This window comes from Heliconius melpomene, chromosome 4 (assembly GCF_056956725.1).
Source record: "Heliconius melpomene rosina isolate 202511_hmr_F chromosome 4, ASM5695672v1, whole genome shotgun sequence".
Taxonomy (NCBI): Eukaryota; Metazoa; Arthropoda; class Insecta; order Lepidoptera; family Nymphalidae; genus Heliconius; species Heliconius melpomene.
The window spans coordinates 6,502,876-6,522,979 of NC_140392.1; the positions used below are offsets into that span (position 1 = coordinate 6,502,876).

At 37.9% G+C, this 20,104-nt stretch overlaps 1 protein-coding gene across 1 annotated transcript in view; it reads right to left on the reverse strand.

The window, feature by feature from the left end:
- Positions 1 to 20,104, reverse strand: part of LOC146539568 (protein groucho-like) — a 51,063-nt gene that overhangs the window by 4,558 nt on the left and 26,401 nt on the right. Inside the window, exons 6-9 of the mRNA XM_085208076.1 lie at positions 16,057 to 16,255; positions 12,663 to 12,688; positions 1,494 to 1,595; positions 974 to 1,095 (exon numbers count right to left, since the gene is read on the reverse strand). Of these exons, the coding sequence (XP_085064202.1) occupies positions 974 to 1,095; positions 1,494 to 1,595; positions 12,663 to 12,688; positions 16,057 to 16,255 (449 nt within the window). The remainder of the gene's footprint in view (positions 1 to 973; positions 1,096 to 1,493; positions 1,596 to 12,662; positions 12,689 to 16,056; positions 16,256 to 20,104) is intronic.

A 20,104-nucleotide genomic window follows, 5' to 3' on the forward strand; every position in this document is an offset into this window, starting at 1 on the left:
GTAAGTCCATTGAATTGCCTACTTAAATTATATTGAATATTTTTTACGTATTCAAATAGAACCTAGACAGTACGGTCAACATGTCGTGGCCGCTTTGAAGTTAGGTTTTCTCAGCTTTTGCGCATTGTTCACAGAAGAAAACAATAGAAAATAAGAAAAATCCTAAAATCCCATCCGCACAATCGTCTAGTTATCTTCAGGGTGGCCACTACTTGTTGACCGTACTGTACCTTCATATTATTTCCACAATATAGAATGAAATATTATTGAAATTTACCACAAATACGTACAGCTATCAACAATCTATATGGAAATGAAAACAAGTTATTTTAGAACATACTAATATTATATAAGTACTTTGATATGTTTAATTTTTTAATCTTCAACTATAAATATGTACTGAAAAGTAATATTCAGTGTAGGTACCTACGTACATTAAATAACTCCTAAAGTATAAATATAACAATAAAATAAAAAAGAATATTAAAGTATATACAATCAATAAATCCAAATTTGGTATTACAACCAACAATCCATAAATTAGATCACCGATTACAATTCATGGCGGTCAAACCTAACCGCGACTACTAAATTAACTTTCGACTGTTCGATCGTTGTACGGAACTAGCAACGAACAACGAGCAACGAACCTTCCAACAAATGTAACGGATAGTTCACAAACTACGGCTTCCCTTAAACGGATGGAGCGATTATCATGAATTTACAGAACATCGGTCTAAGGCGCGACTGGGTGTTGGACGTGGCCCCGATACATGTTTGTTATACAGATTATCTCGCACTATAAATGTTTTACGGCCTTTTGTGATTATTCATCTGTTAACGTTAGACTTTGGAGTTTGGGTTTATGGGACGATCGTGATTTGAGTTTTTTTTCTATTCTTATCTTTTTACTTTATGGACAGATAGATTTAATTTAAAAGATATGATATTTCTTTTCTATAGCGTAGCTTACCTAGGACTGTGTGGTGGGTGTTCTTTTTTAGGCTGTAGTTTGTCTAATCCGTTTTCACGCGGCGAAGGTGCGCCGTTGTGAGGAGATGTCGGTTCTTCACTCGCGTCGTCAACCACTAACTCCTAAAATATATGAAACATAAATTGTTAGTAGGTACTATTACTAGAAAATTTAAAAGCAATATACATAAATAAAATTAGTGTCATAAAAAATTCTACTGACGATTATGGACTTTCCATCTCTTACGACCAACACATAATTATTTATTATATTATTATTATATATTATATTATTATATATTTATATTATATAATTATTATTTACGTTGTAATTTGCGTCTCTCAGATAATATGTTACTTGGAAATAATGTAGTTTTAATTTTTTATTACTATTTATGAAAGAATAAAGTTCCATCGTTGTAATTGTACTTATTGAACTTAATTGTTCATAAACCAATTTTACTGGTTTTCCAAATTGTATATATCTAATAGAATTGATAATAACAAGAAAATCTACTTACATGACCCATATCCTTTTCTTCTTTTTTCATTTTTTTATGATCAGGTTCCGCCGGACTCCGCGTTCGATATTTTTCTCTTTCACCAGGAGATATGGAATTTCTCTGAAACAACCAAAAACAAGCTGTTTAATTTACAAAAAACCCATGAAAAAGTTTCATTTCATATGCACGCGGTATCCGGTGTTGTCGATATAGCAAATAAGAGTGGGCAAACATAATCAAAGCGTTTACGGGCGAGCTTACGTACCACCTACCTACGTATAGCATCAATCAATCGATCATTGTTCGCAAATAAATCGGTGCGCAGCGATGCGAGCGCTACAGTCAATATCAATATCAAAACACGCTGAGGCAGAACAAACTGACCGCATGATTAGCTCCGGGAGTGGTCATCGCCCCCCTCGCGGCTGGGGAGCTCGTGGGAGTAGGGTGGACTGGGGTGGAGCGGTCTGTACGTTCGGATGAACGCGCAAATACGATCTAATGAAATAATCATATACGTGTCGGCTGATCCCGATCGCCGTGCCTGCTGAGTGCTGAGTGCTGAGTGCTGACTCGGTCCGTGTTGACATTACGTACAAAGCCCAGTGATAGGGGAATTGTGCTTAAGATGACATACTTTTTGTTTGAAGACAAATATTTCAAATAAATAAAGTCATCTGAGAACAGCATATTGCGTATACTATTATATATTTCATAATCAACGAAATTATTTTAGTTTCAGAACAATCATCTTTCAAACATCATAAAAACAAACAAAAATCGCACTCAGGTCGACCAGTGTAAGAGGACATATCTACAGGGTAAAATGACATACTTAGTATGTGGCATAAAAACCATCATTATTTGTCGAGCATAGTTCACAAATAAATAGTTTCTTCTTTGCTGGGGGGCTTTTAAACAGTATTAAGGCCAGATTCATACATATTGCAAATTTTATGAGGTTGGATTCCGTTATCAGTCACTTCCTTTTCCAAAAGGGAAATAAGCTTCGTCACTTGCGGCTATTGAATGCCCTTGCTCTAGCAGCCTTATCCGTGTCTTCTTGTGACCAATATATATTCGTTTGTAATTGCCAGGCATTTTATAGGTAAAGCAAAAAATACATCGATTCTATTTATAAGGGTAACATAGTATGCCATCTTATACTCACGTTTTGTATGTCATCTTACCCAATAGATATATGAATTTAATTTTAACCGTTGTGACAAAAGGTTATAGGTTAGGATGCGCTTTTAACGTTAGTTGTGTCATATAATAATCCTATTTTACATTTATAATTAGTTCAAATTGGAAATCTTTATTTTACATGTCTTTTCACCATCAAGCAGAAGCGAAAGAAAAATTTGGTGCAATTGAAAATAACGAAAACATGAATTACTTGCCCATCTGCATTCACTTTCAGCCATACTGAATTTAAGCACTAGCTGCATCTACAGACACTCTCTAAAACGTCACAAGATCGCACTTAGCGCTAATAGTTTCATCAATATTGGTAGTGTGTCATCTTATCATAGTATGCCATCTTGAGCACAATTCCCCTATATTAAACCACAATTAAATTTTAATCTAATCTATATTCACTCTATTCTAACACCCATTATGTCTATCACAAATATAACAAGGTTTAAGTTATAATCGAATGACATCAAAGATATATAATAGTAGGCTTTGTTGAAATTCCTTAGAGAGGTCTAGGGAAGACTAATTTTGTGAGGTACTAACTTAGAGAGGGAGTAACAAGTTGTTAATTTACAGGCAATGTCGGCAAGCTGTCGCCGCCCGCTGTGACCTATAGCCGGCCAGCAAGATATCTTCATACTAGATATGGCTATTCTAAGAGTAGAATATTTTATGAAGAAAGTACCTACCTGTTTACTAGCGTCTAAATTTTTCAAATATTTTTACTTTTTATATATTAACTCCTTAGTTAATTACTTTAAAAGATTGTTACCGAAACCGAAATAACAAGTTTCATTACAAGTTGGCATTTATTAGTTCTCGTACGTGTAGTGTGACCGAAGCCCTAATTTTACGAGCACCCGCTCTCTATGGCATTGGGTATCGAATTTCAAGTAGGTAGTGCTATTTCGAGAGCCACGCCACGGTGCGAGCCATAAAGCGACGTGTCGGGTTCGATTCAATGTATTTTATGTTTCCCTGCGAGGGAAGTCGTTCACTCTGGGGTGAGCTCTTGTGGCTAATCGTTAATTTAATTGAGTTTGCGGTTTGCTGCCATTATAACGTAAATGTGTAATAACGCCGGCAATTTGGCCGAAACTGAGAATAAACTTCTATATCGTTATGATGTTGATATACTACTTAGGTACTTATTTTACCAGTCTGATATGTTGTCAACAATTATTAAAATAAAAAATCAGTTTCTTTTTCTAATATCTGTTATATTTAATTAGTTTGGTAGTTAGTGTGTGAGGTAAATATCAACTTATTTTCAAATTTATTAATTTTCAAGTAGATAACCTTCTAATAATTAAATTACAGATATGTAAAAAGACGTGAGAAGCGAAAAGGACGCAATACACAAGAAACCTATTTCATTTTCGTCAGGGAAACGAATAGAGCTTATCTGTACTTTATCCCATTACGCGGGTCGACCGCAAGAAAAAGGCAATCGAGTCGACTACAATGGCCGGGGGCAGTGGGATACACCGCTAAACAAGGCGCTACAAGCTCCTACAGTAGCGGAGGGCACGGAGGCTAGGGAGGGCACGGAGGACGGAGGTCGTCGTCGTGTCGCATCACGTGACGTATAAAGCGGCGCGCCGTTAACGCCGCCCGGGCTTATTGTCTGCGGTCACGCGACGAGCCGTTTAGCCGCGCACGCCGCGCCGGTTAACCGGAAGGGGGGCGGTTAACCGGACGCGGGGGGGGCGGCGGAAGCGGGGGAAATAGATAAATAGACCGCCCGCCGCTCGGAAATGTACGGATTGAGTTCGGACTATATTTCAGACACAATAGTTTTCCAAAAGTTATTCGATTTTCTGCTGTTATCGTGACTGCCGAATCTACCCACATTGCTTTATGGTCGACGAAAAGTTTATCTCCTCTCTTAGTTTGTATTACACTTATATTTCATTTCAACTTTAATAATAAAATGGAGTTTTTAAAATTTCAACGTTATTTTTTCCAAATAAGTATTTTTATATTGTTGTATAAAGACGATAAAAACTTGAATAACCAGAATACATAAATGCGAAAATTTAAACCACCGTACAATAATAAATGAATAAAATAATCATTTACAAAGAGAGAGTATCTAATTCGAGGCGGTCAACAAACAAGTTACAAAAAACGTATCTTTTCCAGAGGCGATTACCGAGAGCGCAGCGCGACTTTAAAATTAACTTCGCCGGTTCATTCGTATACATAAATAATGAAGGAATTTCTGAATACACATTAAACTCCTATAAAGAATACATTAGCATAAATTTATGGTAGCGAGTCGGCATTTCGAGCGTGTTTTTACGTGACTCGTAAAGTTTATAGTCGCGAGTGGTGGATTGCGTTTACAGCGCTCGCTATCGGTTTATGGCCGACCCCAAATAACCGAATTGCCTGATGCTCGTTGTCGAGCTGACGTGTCTCGCCACCCACTCCGCTGTTAGCAGAGCAGCGTGCCGTCAGCGTGACAGTCGGCCGCCAAATGACAGTGCATTACCTAAATGTTGGGTAATTCACAGTGCGAAATATACTCGTAATATACTACATGCTTAAAATATTACGAACTGTAGATAAATATTTTTTTATTTAAATTAATGTAAATTTGGCGACGTTTTTATAGAACCATATCTAAAGAATATTTTATGTAAGGAATTAATTAAGACCTTTTTTGGTTTTTTTTTAACTAAATTAATTAACAAACGTAGTAAATAGACGTCTCAATATAACATAAGTAACTTTCGTAAGTGTTTCAATGCGTACGGCACGACACATGTTTAAGATAAGTAATCTTACAGAACCCCTACACCGTTTCGAGAGTAATTAGCGCAATTAACATAAGGGGGTTGGGGCGAGACCGCGGGGAGCGATCGCTTTCACGCACGCAAACAAATGTCACGTGGCACAGCACCGCCTTAATTAAAACGATAATTGAGTCGACTTGGGAAACTCGTCTGCCATTTCGTAATTCTGAGAGAAATTTCACTCTGGAACTCCCCTCGAAACTACGAAGCCCTTAAGTGTCGACGGCTTTAATTTTGTGTTAGCGTCTACTTTGCGGTCGCGATTCAAAATTTTAATACGGTGTACGCAGGCCCGCTTTGTTGGAATTACTTAAATAAATTACCTCGAATCGAGTTAAGTCACCGTGTTGCGAGCTAACTCGCTCGGAAAATTGCTACTAAAGAAATAAATCATCTAAATCTGCGGTGGCGACGACTTTTGTATAATTAAAGAGTTCGTGAACCTTAAAACAATAAGAAGTACTCTACTTATTAAAATATATTTTAAATTCTATTAGTTTAAAATAAAATATTTATTTAATCTTATATTTACATTTTTACGCTCTGGTAGTTCCACCATTCAACAAGGAATGTCTCCAGAATTCGGCGGAACATGGGGAACGGAGGGTCTTATCAATAGGCTCCCTATGCCTACCCTTTAATAAAACTGTGATTTCTTTTTTAAATAATAATAATAATATGTCACCATATCAAAATCATAAGTTACATTGACAAATGCCAGCTCGTTCAGACGTGACCCTCTGATAGGGAGGGTGCGTCAATCCCTCAGAGATTCCTCCGTCGGCAATATGTGTAGACACTCAACTACGGCTTAATACCGGGGATAAACAATTCGTTACACCTCTAACGATTCGCCTCCACTATATAGGTAGATAATATATCGAAAAATTAATTTGTCAGGGTGAATGGACGTTTAGAAATACTTATGTATGTCTGTGTACTTGTATGTACGAGTATGTAAGAATGAGCAACTGTTTTTGAGGTTTATTTTATTATGATATAAAAATGTAATAGTATGTTTATATATGAAATATCTTTATATTAAATCTACCTATTCGTAAAAACGTTTAAAAATATAAAATATTAGATGCATCTTATATTTTCTCTTCTAATTGTTTATGCTAACAAAATCAAATATCAAAATGAGAGATTGAGGAACAAAGGTTAAACACTACGCGGACAGTGACGTCACTCACCACTCACCACTCACCAGTAGGTCACCGTTGTAACGGCGCGAATACGGGGATTACCCAACTGTTATTTAAACGAGACTGCCCCCGCCCCCGCTGCCACCCGTCAATAAAACATTAAACACGTAACAAGTTTACGCGCGGCGACAACCCTAGCGGATTCCGGCACTTCGTTAATCCGGGGCGGGGGCAGCCCTAAATTAGGGTCGAGACAAGCCTTAAGCCCCGCTCGGCGCGACGGGGGATTTATATTGTTATTGCTCCGCGTCCGGGGTTATACGAGGGTTGAGGGACTAATGAAAGGGGAAATTTAATTCCTAATGATTCCCGTCTTAGCCCGTAACGAGGGAACCCCGAAAAGGGCTGCGATTCTCTCTCTTTTTATGACGAATCGTTTAAAACGAAACGGAGATCGTTCGTTTCAATTCTCTCTCTCCCGGTTATTTAGTGTCTTATTAGTGACGTTCCATGTTAATCGTGTAAAAAGTTAAGCTCGTAATAGGATTACAAATTTATTCATGAAACATTTTCAATGCTCGAACACGGTTGCGAGAGGCGTAGCATATGTAAATGTGTGATACGGCGGTGCGGCGTGCGAGCGTGTCCCAAGTACACGGGCAAGTCGTGTCGAGGCAATATGGGACATACCGCACGCCGCCTCGTGCCTGCCTCATGCCCGCCTCACGCCTGCCTCACGTCCGCCTCACGCCTGCCTCACGCCCGCCGCATTGTTAAACACGCCGCCGTCGACCGCACGCTGCACTCCCACACTACCATCCGTACCTCCACCTACCTAATATCATCGAATGTTGCAAGTGCTGTGGGTGAAACCACAAACCGAAACATTATATGGTCGTAGCTTCCATAGTCTCATTTTAATAGAAGAACGAAGCTCGACGTCGTCGTCGAAGTCGAACTTGAAGTTTTTTCTTGTTCAAAAAAAATCTTTTATAAAGTATCAACAAATTAGTTATTTGTAAGTAATATATATAAGAACTAGTTATTTCATTTTGACACAGAAATTACAAGATAATTAAACACACGAATGGATTGTATAAACAACAAGTAGATAGAGGTAGGTAGCGCGTCCGCCGCCCTTCCGCCCATTACACTGCCAACTAATTGAGATAAATTATGAAGACGTGAGCCGAGCCGAGAGCGATCGCGCCCGCCTAACTGCTAATTACTTGCAGCGATTTCAATTATACGATTGCTCTGTTAGTCTGTTCTGTTTATTTGCTTATGATTCGCTGGTTTTGGAAAATTTATCGTAATATATGTATGTATTTTTAAAAATAAATGAAATAAATAATTTTTCCCCTGTATTCCGCACGCAGCACGGTAGGCGGAGGGTCTAAACACTCCGTCATCCCCTTTCCGCCGAATTGCGGCGGCACTTGAGCCAGCATTGAATGGCGCAACTTAACACCGCGCTATGCCATGACACCAGAGCGAAGAAATGAAATTATAAATTTAAATAAATATTTCATTACCTCGATGGGGATCGAACTCACAACCTGTTGAGTCACGACTAGCTTCTCTTCTTTAAAAATATAACTTTAAATATAGCATAGATTTATTAGTAACGAAATAAGTTTTATGCGGGATAAGACCTCACACGTAGCTACTTTGTAGTGGGTGCATGCCACAACCGCAAGTCCGCAACACCGGCAAGTACGCCGGTACTGACACTTTCTGTGTACTTCTATGTTCGTTTTCCTCGTGCTCGTGTATCGTGTAGATTATAAGGACTTGTTTTCATCAGTAACTTTAACTCATATTTCTCTATTATCTATCTATATGTAAAAAATCGAAAGGTCACTCACTTATCACGAAATCTCAGAAACTACATGTGCTAGGAATCTCAAATTTTGCATAGGAGTTACTTATAGGACGTAAGTGCTCGCTAAGACGGGAATTTGGAATATTCGACTTCCAAGGGGTTGTTTTTGAGATTGAAAGTTTGTATGAAACTTCGTTACTACAAATGCTAGGAGTCTCAAATTTTGTATGGACGTCACTTATAGGACATAGGTACTCATGGAGACAGAAATTAATAATAACGTAGTTCACGCAGGCGAAGTCGCGAGTGGACCGCTAGTTTCTTATAAAAATAATTACAACAAGCCTTTTAAGAGACGTTCATGTATTGAAAATCTTTTATTATAATCAAAAACTAACCTTAACAACAACATCCACAAATTTACATTCCAATAAACAAAGCTATCCACATACCTATACTAAAAAAGCTGAACAAACCCCAAAACATAAAATATAATAGCAACTACACTTTCGATTTATACGAGTGAAAGCATATTGGATATTCGAGTGGTAATATTGAATGGCGGAGAGTGCTGGTGTCATTACGCAGACCACGCTCCGCCGGCCGCTGTGCACAATGAATTGATAAGCCACGTATGTAGGCATTCACAAATGGAATTTTAGCGCGAAAGGTTGGACCTGGAAGCGTGTTTTCAATTACAGGTGTTTAATTTAATCGGCGTTGCTTTAATTGTAATTTTTAACTGAAAGCCGTTTCGGAATTAATTTTTTTGCTTCGATTAATAAATAATAGTATCGGATAATTAAAATTATAATTGCCTTTATTAAATGTGTGTTTCGAATTGCGTTATTCGTAACAGTGTGTTATTGCAATTTGAAATATAAGTACCTTTAAAAAATTTTTATAAGAGGTAGAAGGAATGCAATAAGAGTTGTCATATGCAGCGGAGAGTGTAGAGGCAGGAGAGGGCAGGTGTGGAGGGGGCGGTGGGCGCGATTCGATCAAGCCTGCATAAATCTATACGATACGCCGGATCAGAACAAAGCCGCAGAGCCGAGACGAGCAATATCCCAGCATCCTACCTCTACTATATTGCTGTGTAAACCCACCGACTACTCACTTATCAAAGCTCTCGAATATCCGATGAAACAGCGCGGTTTCATCTCAAATAATGGCGCTCGTATGAAACTAAAAGCTGTTGATGTTATTATATTTGTTTATATTTACAAGGCGTACTTATATTTCCTTTTTGAATGTGGAAATTTAATCATCTATTGCAATTAATATTAAAAACTGACATTGTTATTACACTGTCTAGCGTCGTATAACCTTTAAAAAATGTTAACCTTAAAACTATATGTTTTTTTTTAGATATAACTATATACCTACCTATAGGTTTTATCGTACTTGAGCTAAAGTAAATCTGTTAATAGTTATAAAAGAATAAAATTAATTATCTGTGTAAATTAGAAACAGAAGACCTAAAAAAAGCACTACCGTTTAATATATTTTACTATCTACACAGCTTGAAATAATTCCCTGCAAGAAGTGAACAAAAGTACTCACGTTTAAGAAGACCATTAAAAGCCATTTTTATTTTTATTCCAGAGAAAAGAGAAAAAGGAAAAAAAACACAACGACTCCTATCGCGCAATCTGTTTCACTTTAGGGCGTCTTAATAATTACAAGTGGCCATTCTTTCCAATTAAGAAAAGTCTCGAGATAAATTGTGAGGGTTGTCTCGGGCGGCGATGTGCCAGTGCGCGGCGCGGCGTTCTACAACGAGGGCCGACCGCGTAAACATGTCTCGGCGAGGTTCCCACCCGTGTAGAACACCTTCATATAATTTGCTTTTAATGGTTTGATGAAGTACTAACACCCTATTATAAATAAGCTGCCATAATAAACGCCGTGTGGGTGTTACTTAATTAAACTCGGTAGCTATAAAATATGAAACGAGCGAAGCGGATCAGAAGAGAAGCTAAAATTTATTCCAATCGAAAAATGTTTTTCGGGTGCCTATTTAATAAAGAACTCGAAGAGAATGCTAACCAAGGTAGGGCGGTCTTTGCCCTGTGAGTTTTCACTTGAAGTGGCGAGTGAAAACAGGGAGGATTGGGGGTTGGGGGGTGGTATTCAGAGTGGCTTAGATAAGGTGAGGAGGACGGAGGCGAGATGTGCGGCGTAATGAACCAGCTCCGAGCACTTTTTGTGTGGTTTGGGCGCTAAATTGAATGTTAGGCGCGGTTCAACCGTGAATAAATGTGCGGCAAAAATAAATCCGTTGTTATCATATTACCGAAATGAGATGAGAGGAAGGATGAGGAGGGCTGGGTGAGATCTGTTTAATTTCATTCGGTAGCTTTAGCTTCGATTTAATGTAACGAATTCCGGCGTTGGAGGTAGTGAGTCATACCTACCTACTATATTACGGTCTATTTATATTGAAATCCTAAAACATTTCGTTCGTACAAACAGCAGGAAACGTATAAATATTATTATAATGAATAAGCATTGTGTATTTGCACTTTGCATTTACAATGCGCGAGCCTCAGCTGCAACAGTGTCCGTGATTCGAACTGAAAACATTTGCTGGACTAACTAGGCACGAACAAGGAGTGTAATACGAGTCCCCCTCGAGGCCTCGCCTCAACAAAGATGGTTTATGTAAAGTTTATTAAAGCGTGCTTTCTCCCTCCTGGGCGCTCCAGCACTCCCCCCTCGTAAGACGTCGTATTACTTAGTTCACCGCGTGTTTGCACAGATCGACGGCTTCGTGAATAGAGTAGCAACTGACTCCGCCGCTACGTATCGGTTTCACACCACGCCGCGCCGCGCCGCTTCTTACGGTTCTGAGTCGGGTTGGCTGGATAAGTTTCTCACTTATTTTATTATTGAAAATTTCCTTGAAAAGTTGAAACTGGAAAATTTTCTCTTTTTATGGTTTCGTACCCAAAGAGTAGACCGGTACCCTATTACTGTACGTCTGTCTGTCTATCACCAGGCTTTACACTACAACCCTCGGTGGGTGAGCCCGACTCGGGTTTGTCCGGATTTTTTTTTGTTTTCCTCTTTGACTTGATTTTGGTAATAGCAACAAGTAGACGCTTGAAATATTCTCAGGATATAAAAGAAACGTGATTTTTGTACGGTTTTTCTAGATAATGGTACAGAACCCTACGTACACGAGCCGAATCGCACTTGGCGTTTATTCTTACACTTAATTTGAGCCGAAATTTGAAACAATATCAAATAAGCATAAGTAATGTTTCCTCCTCTACAAAAGTATTGTAGAATAAAAATTGATGGCAGTATTGTAGGTAATACAAATAAAATTGAAATGTCAAAGCGGTATACGTGAAACAGAATGGAAGTAGGTTAAGCAACAAAGACAATGTTATGAAGCGGGGGCTTGATATCGATTCGCATGCATTTCGCTTGCAGTTACGACGGCGGTGGCGGCGGATGGTGAGTGGCACATCTGTGCGGCGCGCCGCGGGTGACGCCACCCTCCACCCTCTGCCGCGCTCCGCAACCCTCCGCCCTCCGCCCTCCGCTAGCACGATAGCCGACATTCGTAACACCTCGCGAACGACGCACTCGGTCGCGAACTCACTTTAATGTAGGGCTGTCGGGTAACCACTGACTGGCAACTTACCTAGTTGAACATGTCACGGAACAAGTTCAATATACCTACCTACTAAGAGTTCTAAGTGTAAATGTGTTTTGGAAAATAATTAATACTATTTTATGTTTCAACAATGTATTTTATTACGAAAAATTTTTTTATATTTTTAAAAATATCATATGTGTCAAAATAAATAAGAAACAAAATATTAATAAAAAATATATAAAACAATTTTCAAATTAAAAGACAACAACTTAGACACTAAAATAAAAATTTCAATGTTTTATTGTCAAATACGTAAACATGAATTACTAAAAAGGTAACTTAAAAAAAATATTTAAAAGTTTAGAAGTATTAAGGCGACAGCCCTATACAGGGTGTGCCACTTGCACCACCCACTTGTTTCAGTCAGGGCCGTGTTATGAAATCAACGCGTTCGAGCACAACACTCTCCACGTTCGCATTCCCAAATGGAAAAAGCAGAACGTAGAGTACCACCTCTACGGGAATTTTTCAAAGCGAAATTTTGTCGTTGAAATTTTAACAACTTCAACTTTGCGAAATTGGAATTCTGTTGGTACTCACGTGTCGTTCTTCTGCTGAACTGATACCTGTGAACAATAAACATAGCGTTAGTCTTATCACTTAAATTATATTATTTGATATTTATTTCATATTGATAATTACAAAAATTAATATGGTTGCATATATATATAATAAGGAAGTTTCCGTTGTTAGTCCCCACTTTCCGCCTTTAAATTATATTAAACACAATTAATTCAATATTTTACTTTAATGACAGGTTTACACCCAATAGAAGTTTTATGAACGGTTCGTGACTAAACTAACTACAGAATAAATTAGTATGCGACTAGACTGCATTAGGCATCTACGACTTGCATACATAACTACTTATTAAAACAAGTTAAGCAGATACAAATATAAATGTAGCCATATTAATGATAATAGAAAACTGAATCTAAGCAACAGTTTTTGTAATTAATAGTCGATATTATTTTATTAGAAACAGTTATTTTTAATATTAAATAAAAAAAAATTTTAGTAACGGCAATCTAAATTTAGTTGAAACAATTTTGAAATAATTTATAATAAAAAAATTATAAAGAAGAAAATACTTAAATAGCAAATTCTTAACTTCACCAATTTTAAATTGAAATTTTAATAAGTGTATAGCGTTAGATATTGAGTTTATAGGCATGTACCTACATATAGTTGAATATAACATATAACATAGCGAAATTATAATTAAGTTGAAGCTTACAATAGTCAAAGAGAATCTCATATACGATAGGATACGATGCAAATACACCAGTAATATGTTCCGGGGCTATAGCAATGTCAAATGATAACAGCGCAATTCCCAGAACATATGCAGAGATTATGCAGCACACACGTCACTATAATTTAGCCTTAGCCTTAGCACAGGCCAGGCCATGTCTACTGCGACCGACGAGTCAAATTAGTCTAAGTCTCCTCCATCATTAATTTATTGCGTTTTGCCACGAACGTTCCAGTCAATTTGGGATGCGATGTGGACGAATTAAATTAGCTCTGTCATCAGGGTCCATGGGAGTTTCTTCATGATGGAGAGATGGTTTCTCGGATTAGATTTTAGTTGCATAGATTAGAGGATAAGCATGTATGGAATTAATGTCTATTGAATGTCAGGCAGGACAGCTGCCAACTAATGTAATAGTAAAATATACCATTGACTTTAAAAAGAGCAACTGTTGAGTTTCTTGCCGGCTCTTCTCAGCAGAACTGCCTTCCGAACCGGTGGTAGCTTTTTGTTGACATGTACATTCAACGATTCAAAAGTGCTTATAAAGTTTATTTGAATAAAGAATATTTTGAATTTGAATTTGAATTTGGGGGCCAGGACTTTAGATTTAAGCAGATATCTAGACAATACTTTTTAACTTTTCAGGACAATTTTTGTTAGTAAAATTTCTAGGATGGGCACAGCATACCCAACCTCCCCTATTCCTTCGGGCATGTCAGGGTCTGAATACAAATTATATAACAATACACTCGTACATACTTAATGCATGCAGCCGACTCTTTTATCCACCATTAATATTCATCATATTCTCTATATTTACATGACGGAAACACAATCTAAAGAAGCGAATATAAAACATAATTGTAGAACTCGAGCACGTTTACCTAACAATGTGTGTTAATACCATCGATATTACGTTTTCCTGTAGACGGCCATGTATATTAATATTGAACATCAAAGGCATTATCTTCTATCGGTTAATTCGGCTAAGTTTGCGGGCCAGCCACCACCGACCCAATATGTCGATATTACGTTGCTAATACTGAGCAGAGAGGGAGCATGCACGCATACCTAGTTTCAATTAATTTATATGCAATAGCCTCAATTATTGGCCATAGAGTCGCTATCTACGGACACACGCAAATGCGGAATATGCATACAAACATATCAAAACAATAGTCAAGCGAGGCGAAATGTCGAATTCATCATAACAGCGAGCTGAACTAATTAATTTGCAGGATCTATCGTGAGTGCATCCAACCACCACGTATAAGATACCAGTTAATGTTCCACATTGATATTTTAGTATCGTATTTTAATGTGAAATAATTATTGTATAACAAAATCGTAAGTAACAAGTATTTAGCTAGACAATATATAATTAAGTATTCATCTTCTGAGTCGTGGGTATGTTTAATTTGAGTATTAAAACGTAGCGCTTGAACCGGTCCGCGGGGGTGAGGGGTGCACGGGTGTGTACTCAAGTCACCCGCAAAATTACGTTACTAATTGACTAAAACACGCGACGCTCACACCAGCAAGGAATAATTAATTGGGCGCGGGCAAGGTGCGGGGCGGAGCGGCGCGGGTCGAGGGCCGACGGGGGACCGAGGGGCCATCTGCACGGTAACTCTTACATCAGTACACCGATAATGGCACAAATTAGCCAGGGAAGTGGCAGGCGAGGAGCAGAAGGAGGCAGGGGGTGGCTGGGGGGGCACTAAGCCGGAACATCCCGGAGCGCAGATTACCGCTTGCTTTTGTAATTAACCGAAGCGACGGGTGGCTTCCAAATCCATTTCTGTGTTACATTTTCATTTGCGGCGCGCCCTTGTTCCCAGATTTCACATAGCACTCGTTAAATGTTCTAGTTTCGTATACGTATAAGTTGTTATATAATACAAAACTACTTTACAATTTTTTTCATAATATAAAGTTGAAAGTGCCGAAAGAAGTGCTTTTAGCTTGTCGATATATTTGAAATTTGTGTTCACAAATCCTACACAAACATTAGCATAGGTAGATATCAGTTCTTAGAAGTGACTTATTCACTTTCAAAGCAATATCGAGAGTCATAGCCGTCAGCGATCCGAAAACATACAAACAGTAAGTTCAAAAAGGCTCTTGTAGGTGGTAAATATTGAAACAGAAGTGGGATCGGAGACATCCACTCTGGCAGAGGACGCGGGGGGGGGGACCCTCTAATAGTCTCCAGTGAGTGGCGCATGGCAAACAAGACGAGCATTACGAACATACGACAGCTTTTAAAATATTCATCTTATGTATTGATCCGCTATACCTGCGAGTACGTACTTTACACGTTCACCATACATTAAGCAAAGGTTTTGATAATAATTGAAAAGTTGACTAGAAGTTATTGGTTCCATACTGTTTTATTTTTATTGACTTTTATTTCTGAATTATTATGTTTATTAGTAATATAAATAAATATCTATTGTTAAACAAGAAAAAAAATGAAAACTGAAATCATTTCGCACATTTTCACCCAACACTAGGGTAGTCAAACACACACCCACATATGAATTTTTGATGAGTTAATTTTCAGGGCTACTTCGCCACTTTAACTTTTAAATTACTCAAATATAGTTAATAGTGGAGGTGATAATTAAGCTGGGATATAATGAATACTTTAGTTTAGAGTAAAGTGCAATTTACCGTTGCCTTTATCGTCCGGTCGGTGTATGTCTGGAGGTTTCGCAAGTACGGAAAGGGGGTGGTGAGGCACGCCGAGGCCCAGTAGGCCCGCGGGCGGCAGGGCTCCCTGTCCGAGCAGCGGCAGCGGCGGCGCCCCGTGGGCAGGTAAGTGCGCTGCGTGCATCTGCTGCAGCAGCCGTGGAAGGTCAGGCCTTTGTTGCTGTAACCAAATAACAGTGTTATAAATTTATTTAATACTAGAGCAAAATTTGCATTAATTACCTAAACTGATAATAAAATTATTTTAAGAAGACTATTTCTTCCTTCTTTATTTATTTTTTACTTTATGACATTCTGTCGTCCATTTTATTCATTTGTACAGTTATAAATACAAGTTTAAAATATTTAGACAAAGTTGCATTTTTAACCTTGAACAATTAAAATGTTAATTTTATTGAAAAACTCAATAGGTAAATTATAATACTTTTTCTATAGTTCACTCATTATGACTACGATTCTATAACGATTTTTATACACAGTAAATAAAATTATTAAATATTTAAGTAGTTGAGTCAAGATTTAATGTCAATCTGCATTAATGAGTTGATAACAACATCGTACACAAGTCTTCGATTAATATGAATAATAATATTCGTGTTTACATAAAAGAAAACCCGTTCTTATCAGATCGTTAGAAAATATGGCCATCTAATTACGTGTCGTCCATTTACTTACAAGATAAAAACAATGTTTAATGAATAAGCAATACTGCCTCGAAATGTGGGTAGGTAGATACCTACCAACACGGTACAGGTTGGTAGGTATCTTAATTCGTATTTTAAATTATCTAATTTCAATCCGATTCTAGTAGTTGTTTCAATACAAAAAAACGCGGATATATTAAACAGAAATATATGCATTTTTAAAGGAAAACTAAATACAAGAAGGCCTATATGAATAAAAATTGTACCAACATATTCAAAGTTCCGAATGTCGACGGTCAAAGTGAATTGATGTGTCACCGCAGAACGCCGTGCATTTTTAAAACAGAGCCGAGGCAAATTAAAAAGTCCTCCACGGACCCCCCCCCCACCAGTACCTTGGCGCTTTAAAATTTAAATGAGAGCTCCGCCGCCGGCGGCGACGACTGTGCGAAATTGATTACTCCTTCTCCATTATTCCCCTTTTTCCACTTCCCTCGTTTTCCCGCGCTTCCCGTTTCTATCTCGTCACGTTTAACTTTATTATTATACGGCGCTGGCGTGCTCTCCTCTGAACTTCAATGGCTTCCCCAGTTAACCGCTTCCGCCCCCGCGCCCGCTTCCGCTCGCTTCGTTCGCTCCGGCGAGCTCGATTTTTTTTCCCGCTCGGGCGGTCACAATCTTTTATTTAGCTGCCGAAAATTAATTGGTTTTTCGTTGAGGGTGGAGCATATTTTTTATTGGCCGCTCATGGCTGTGATTTATTATGTGTCAAAAGGTGGCGAGCGCCACTTAGCTGGAGACTGGAGTACGTTTATATCAGAGATTTTAAATTTTATTAATATTAAATTTTGTCTACATTAAAATATTTTATTATTATAATGGATTTAATAAAAGAACGTCGCAAAAGTAAGTACATTTTTCTATTAATATTTGAAATAAAAATATATTCTTCACTATTGTGCAAATAAAAGGAATCCACGATGAAATCTAATGTTGATATAATCAGTACAAGTTGTAGCTAAGAGCATTCACTTCAAGTTTAAAGGTGTTGCTTCTGAAAAGCCGGGTGGGAAACCAGAGGAATCTAAACAAAGCCGAGGCGCGTCGAAACGGCTGGCATGACACGACCCGAGCTATTGAGACTCACGCCTCGCTCCCCACCCGCCTCCCACAGCCTCCCGCCGCCTCCCCGTTCCTCCCGCTCGCTTGTTATTATGAATGACAATAATGTGCCGTTCATATCTCACCGCGATATTTTTTCCGAAGTGCATTTTACTTTAGAAGAGATTAAATACCAGCGGGTCGTGGGGGATCGAAACTCGTTACTCTTAACGACTTTGCTATCTGTTTACTTATCTCGCCGCCGACTTTTGGTGTTTATATTATCTACAAATTAAAGTTTGCTGAAGTTTCAACTGTGTCAACAAGGGGAGAATATTTTTCAATGCACTTAAGCTTTTACAGATAATTAAAATTTGTAAGAATTTATTGAAAACGAAATAATTAATTTTATTTTATTTTTATAATGTAAGTTGAAAACAATTCATATAAGAATATAATAACAGAATATAAAACCATTGAAATTAATACATAAGCTATAAACATACACTACGTAGGTATAGCGTAGGTACAACGTCGCTTATCCGTTGCGTGAAAAGCTTTTGTCGTGAAAAAAAAATGCTTCTACGCGTTCGGGTTTTCACGGCACATTTACTCTCCCCACACCCGCGGATAATTCTTCGTTTATAAATGGATAGTGTTCGAGCGGGGATTTTTACTCGCTCGAAACATTTTACGAATATTAATATGTAAAACTCGACTGAAATCTGTATTTCGAAACATTTTCACTCTTTATTTCGGTGTGATACCTACCGCTTGTTTTATTCATATTATGGTTATCAAATATTTGTCGAATGTTAGGTGTTTTGCATATTCTGTTCACAGCGTGTTCACTTTCACACTCGTTATAAAAAAATTGAATGTCCATTTTATAATTTAGAATAAAATCTATTTGAATTTATTTAGTTGTTTGGTCTATTTCAGCTAGCAATGCTATCAACACTTAGGCAATAAAAAAAAATATTATAAATTATTATAAGAAGTATTTAAGTACCTATTGATATCCATCATAATTTTTCGGCTCAGATAAATAAATGTACTTAGATTCGTAAATAGATGAAAATTAATAGTCAGTTTTAATAGGAGAAAGGAAAATAGGAAAATTATTAATCACATATAAAAACTAATATAATATTATAGAACTCACAAAATTGTTTAACATTAGTATCTACCCTACCTATCCATTTAGATATTAAGACATGATCAAATTACGCTCTTTTAGTCGCTTAGAGAACGGTGTAAGCTACAGATAGGGTAGAGTTAGGGGATGGAGGGGTGAGCACGCACCATTAGACGCAGAGCTGGAGCTTGGGCTCGCGACGCCAACACTTGTTACAACATAAGCTTTCAACATAATTGCTTCTAATCACATACATATACCGAATGTGGGTTCGAATAAATCAGAGATCGCATTTAGCATCGCTTAATGGATCCATGCCTATTTTGTGGTTCGAGGTTTATTTCAAATAAATCTATGTACAATAGATTTTGAATATCATATGGAAATGTTTTAGCGTTATTAATGATTCCGAATAATATCTAATGTGGAATATCATTTGTTTGAGCACCTATGCTAAGTAATAAGTTATACTTACCTGTGTGACAATAAATAAATTATTAAGATATAAAATAAATATTGAGGCCAGTCATGGCGCAGGGGCACAAATGTGCGACTGTAAACGCAACACGTTGTGGGTTCGATATCCACTAGAGGAAATTAAATATTTATTTATATTTACATTTCTTCGCTCTAGTCGAGGGCGTTGCTCTGTTGAGTTTCGCTACTCAACACGCAATGCCCCCAGAATTCAGCAGAAAATGGGGGACGGAGTGTCTTAAAACTAGATTCCCACTGCCAACCCTGGTGTGTACTGAATTTTTAAAACATAAAAGATACATAAATCTTCTCAACTATAGTTTAAATTCTTTTACAAAACTCAAACAAAACATATATTCTACCCACAGTTGACATAACGCAACACAAAGCTAATGGGTAGAAAGAACACAGAACGGATGCAATGCGATATTTATTACTGGGCCGCGAACGTGTCTAGGAAAAATGACAAATCCACATTTCCCCATTCTCCCCCTCAACTCGGTCCCCTGATTTATTCCTGTCGTAATTTTTATCAGGGCGCAGGAGCCGCGCAGCGTGAACTAGATAGAAATGTTTTCACGACCCGCTTGTTGTTTATAAAGCCATCGACGGGAAAGAGATACGCTCTATTTACACGGCGAGCACTCGT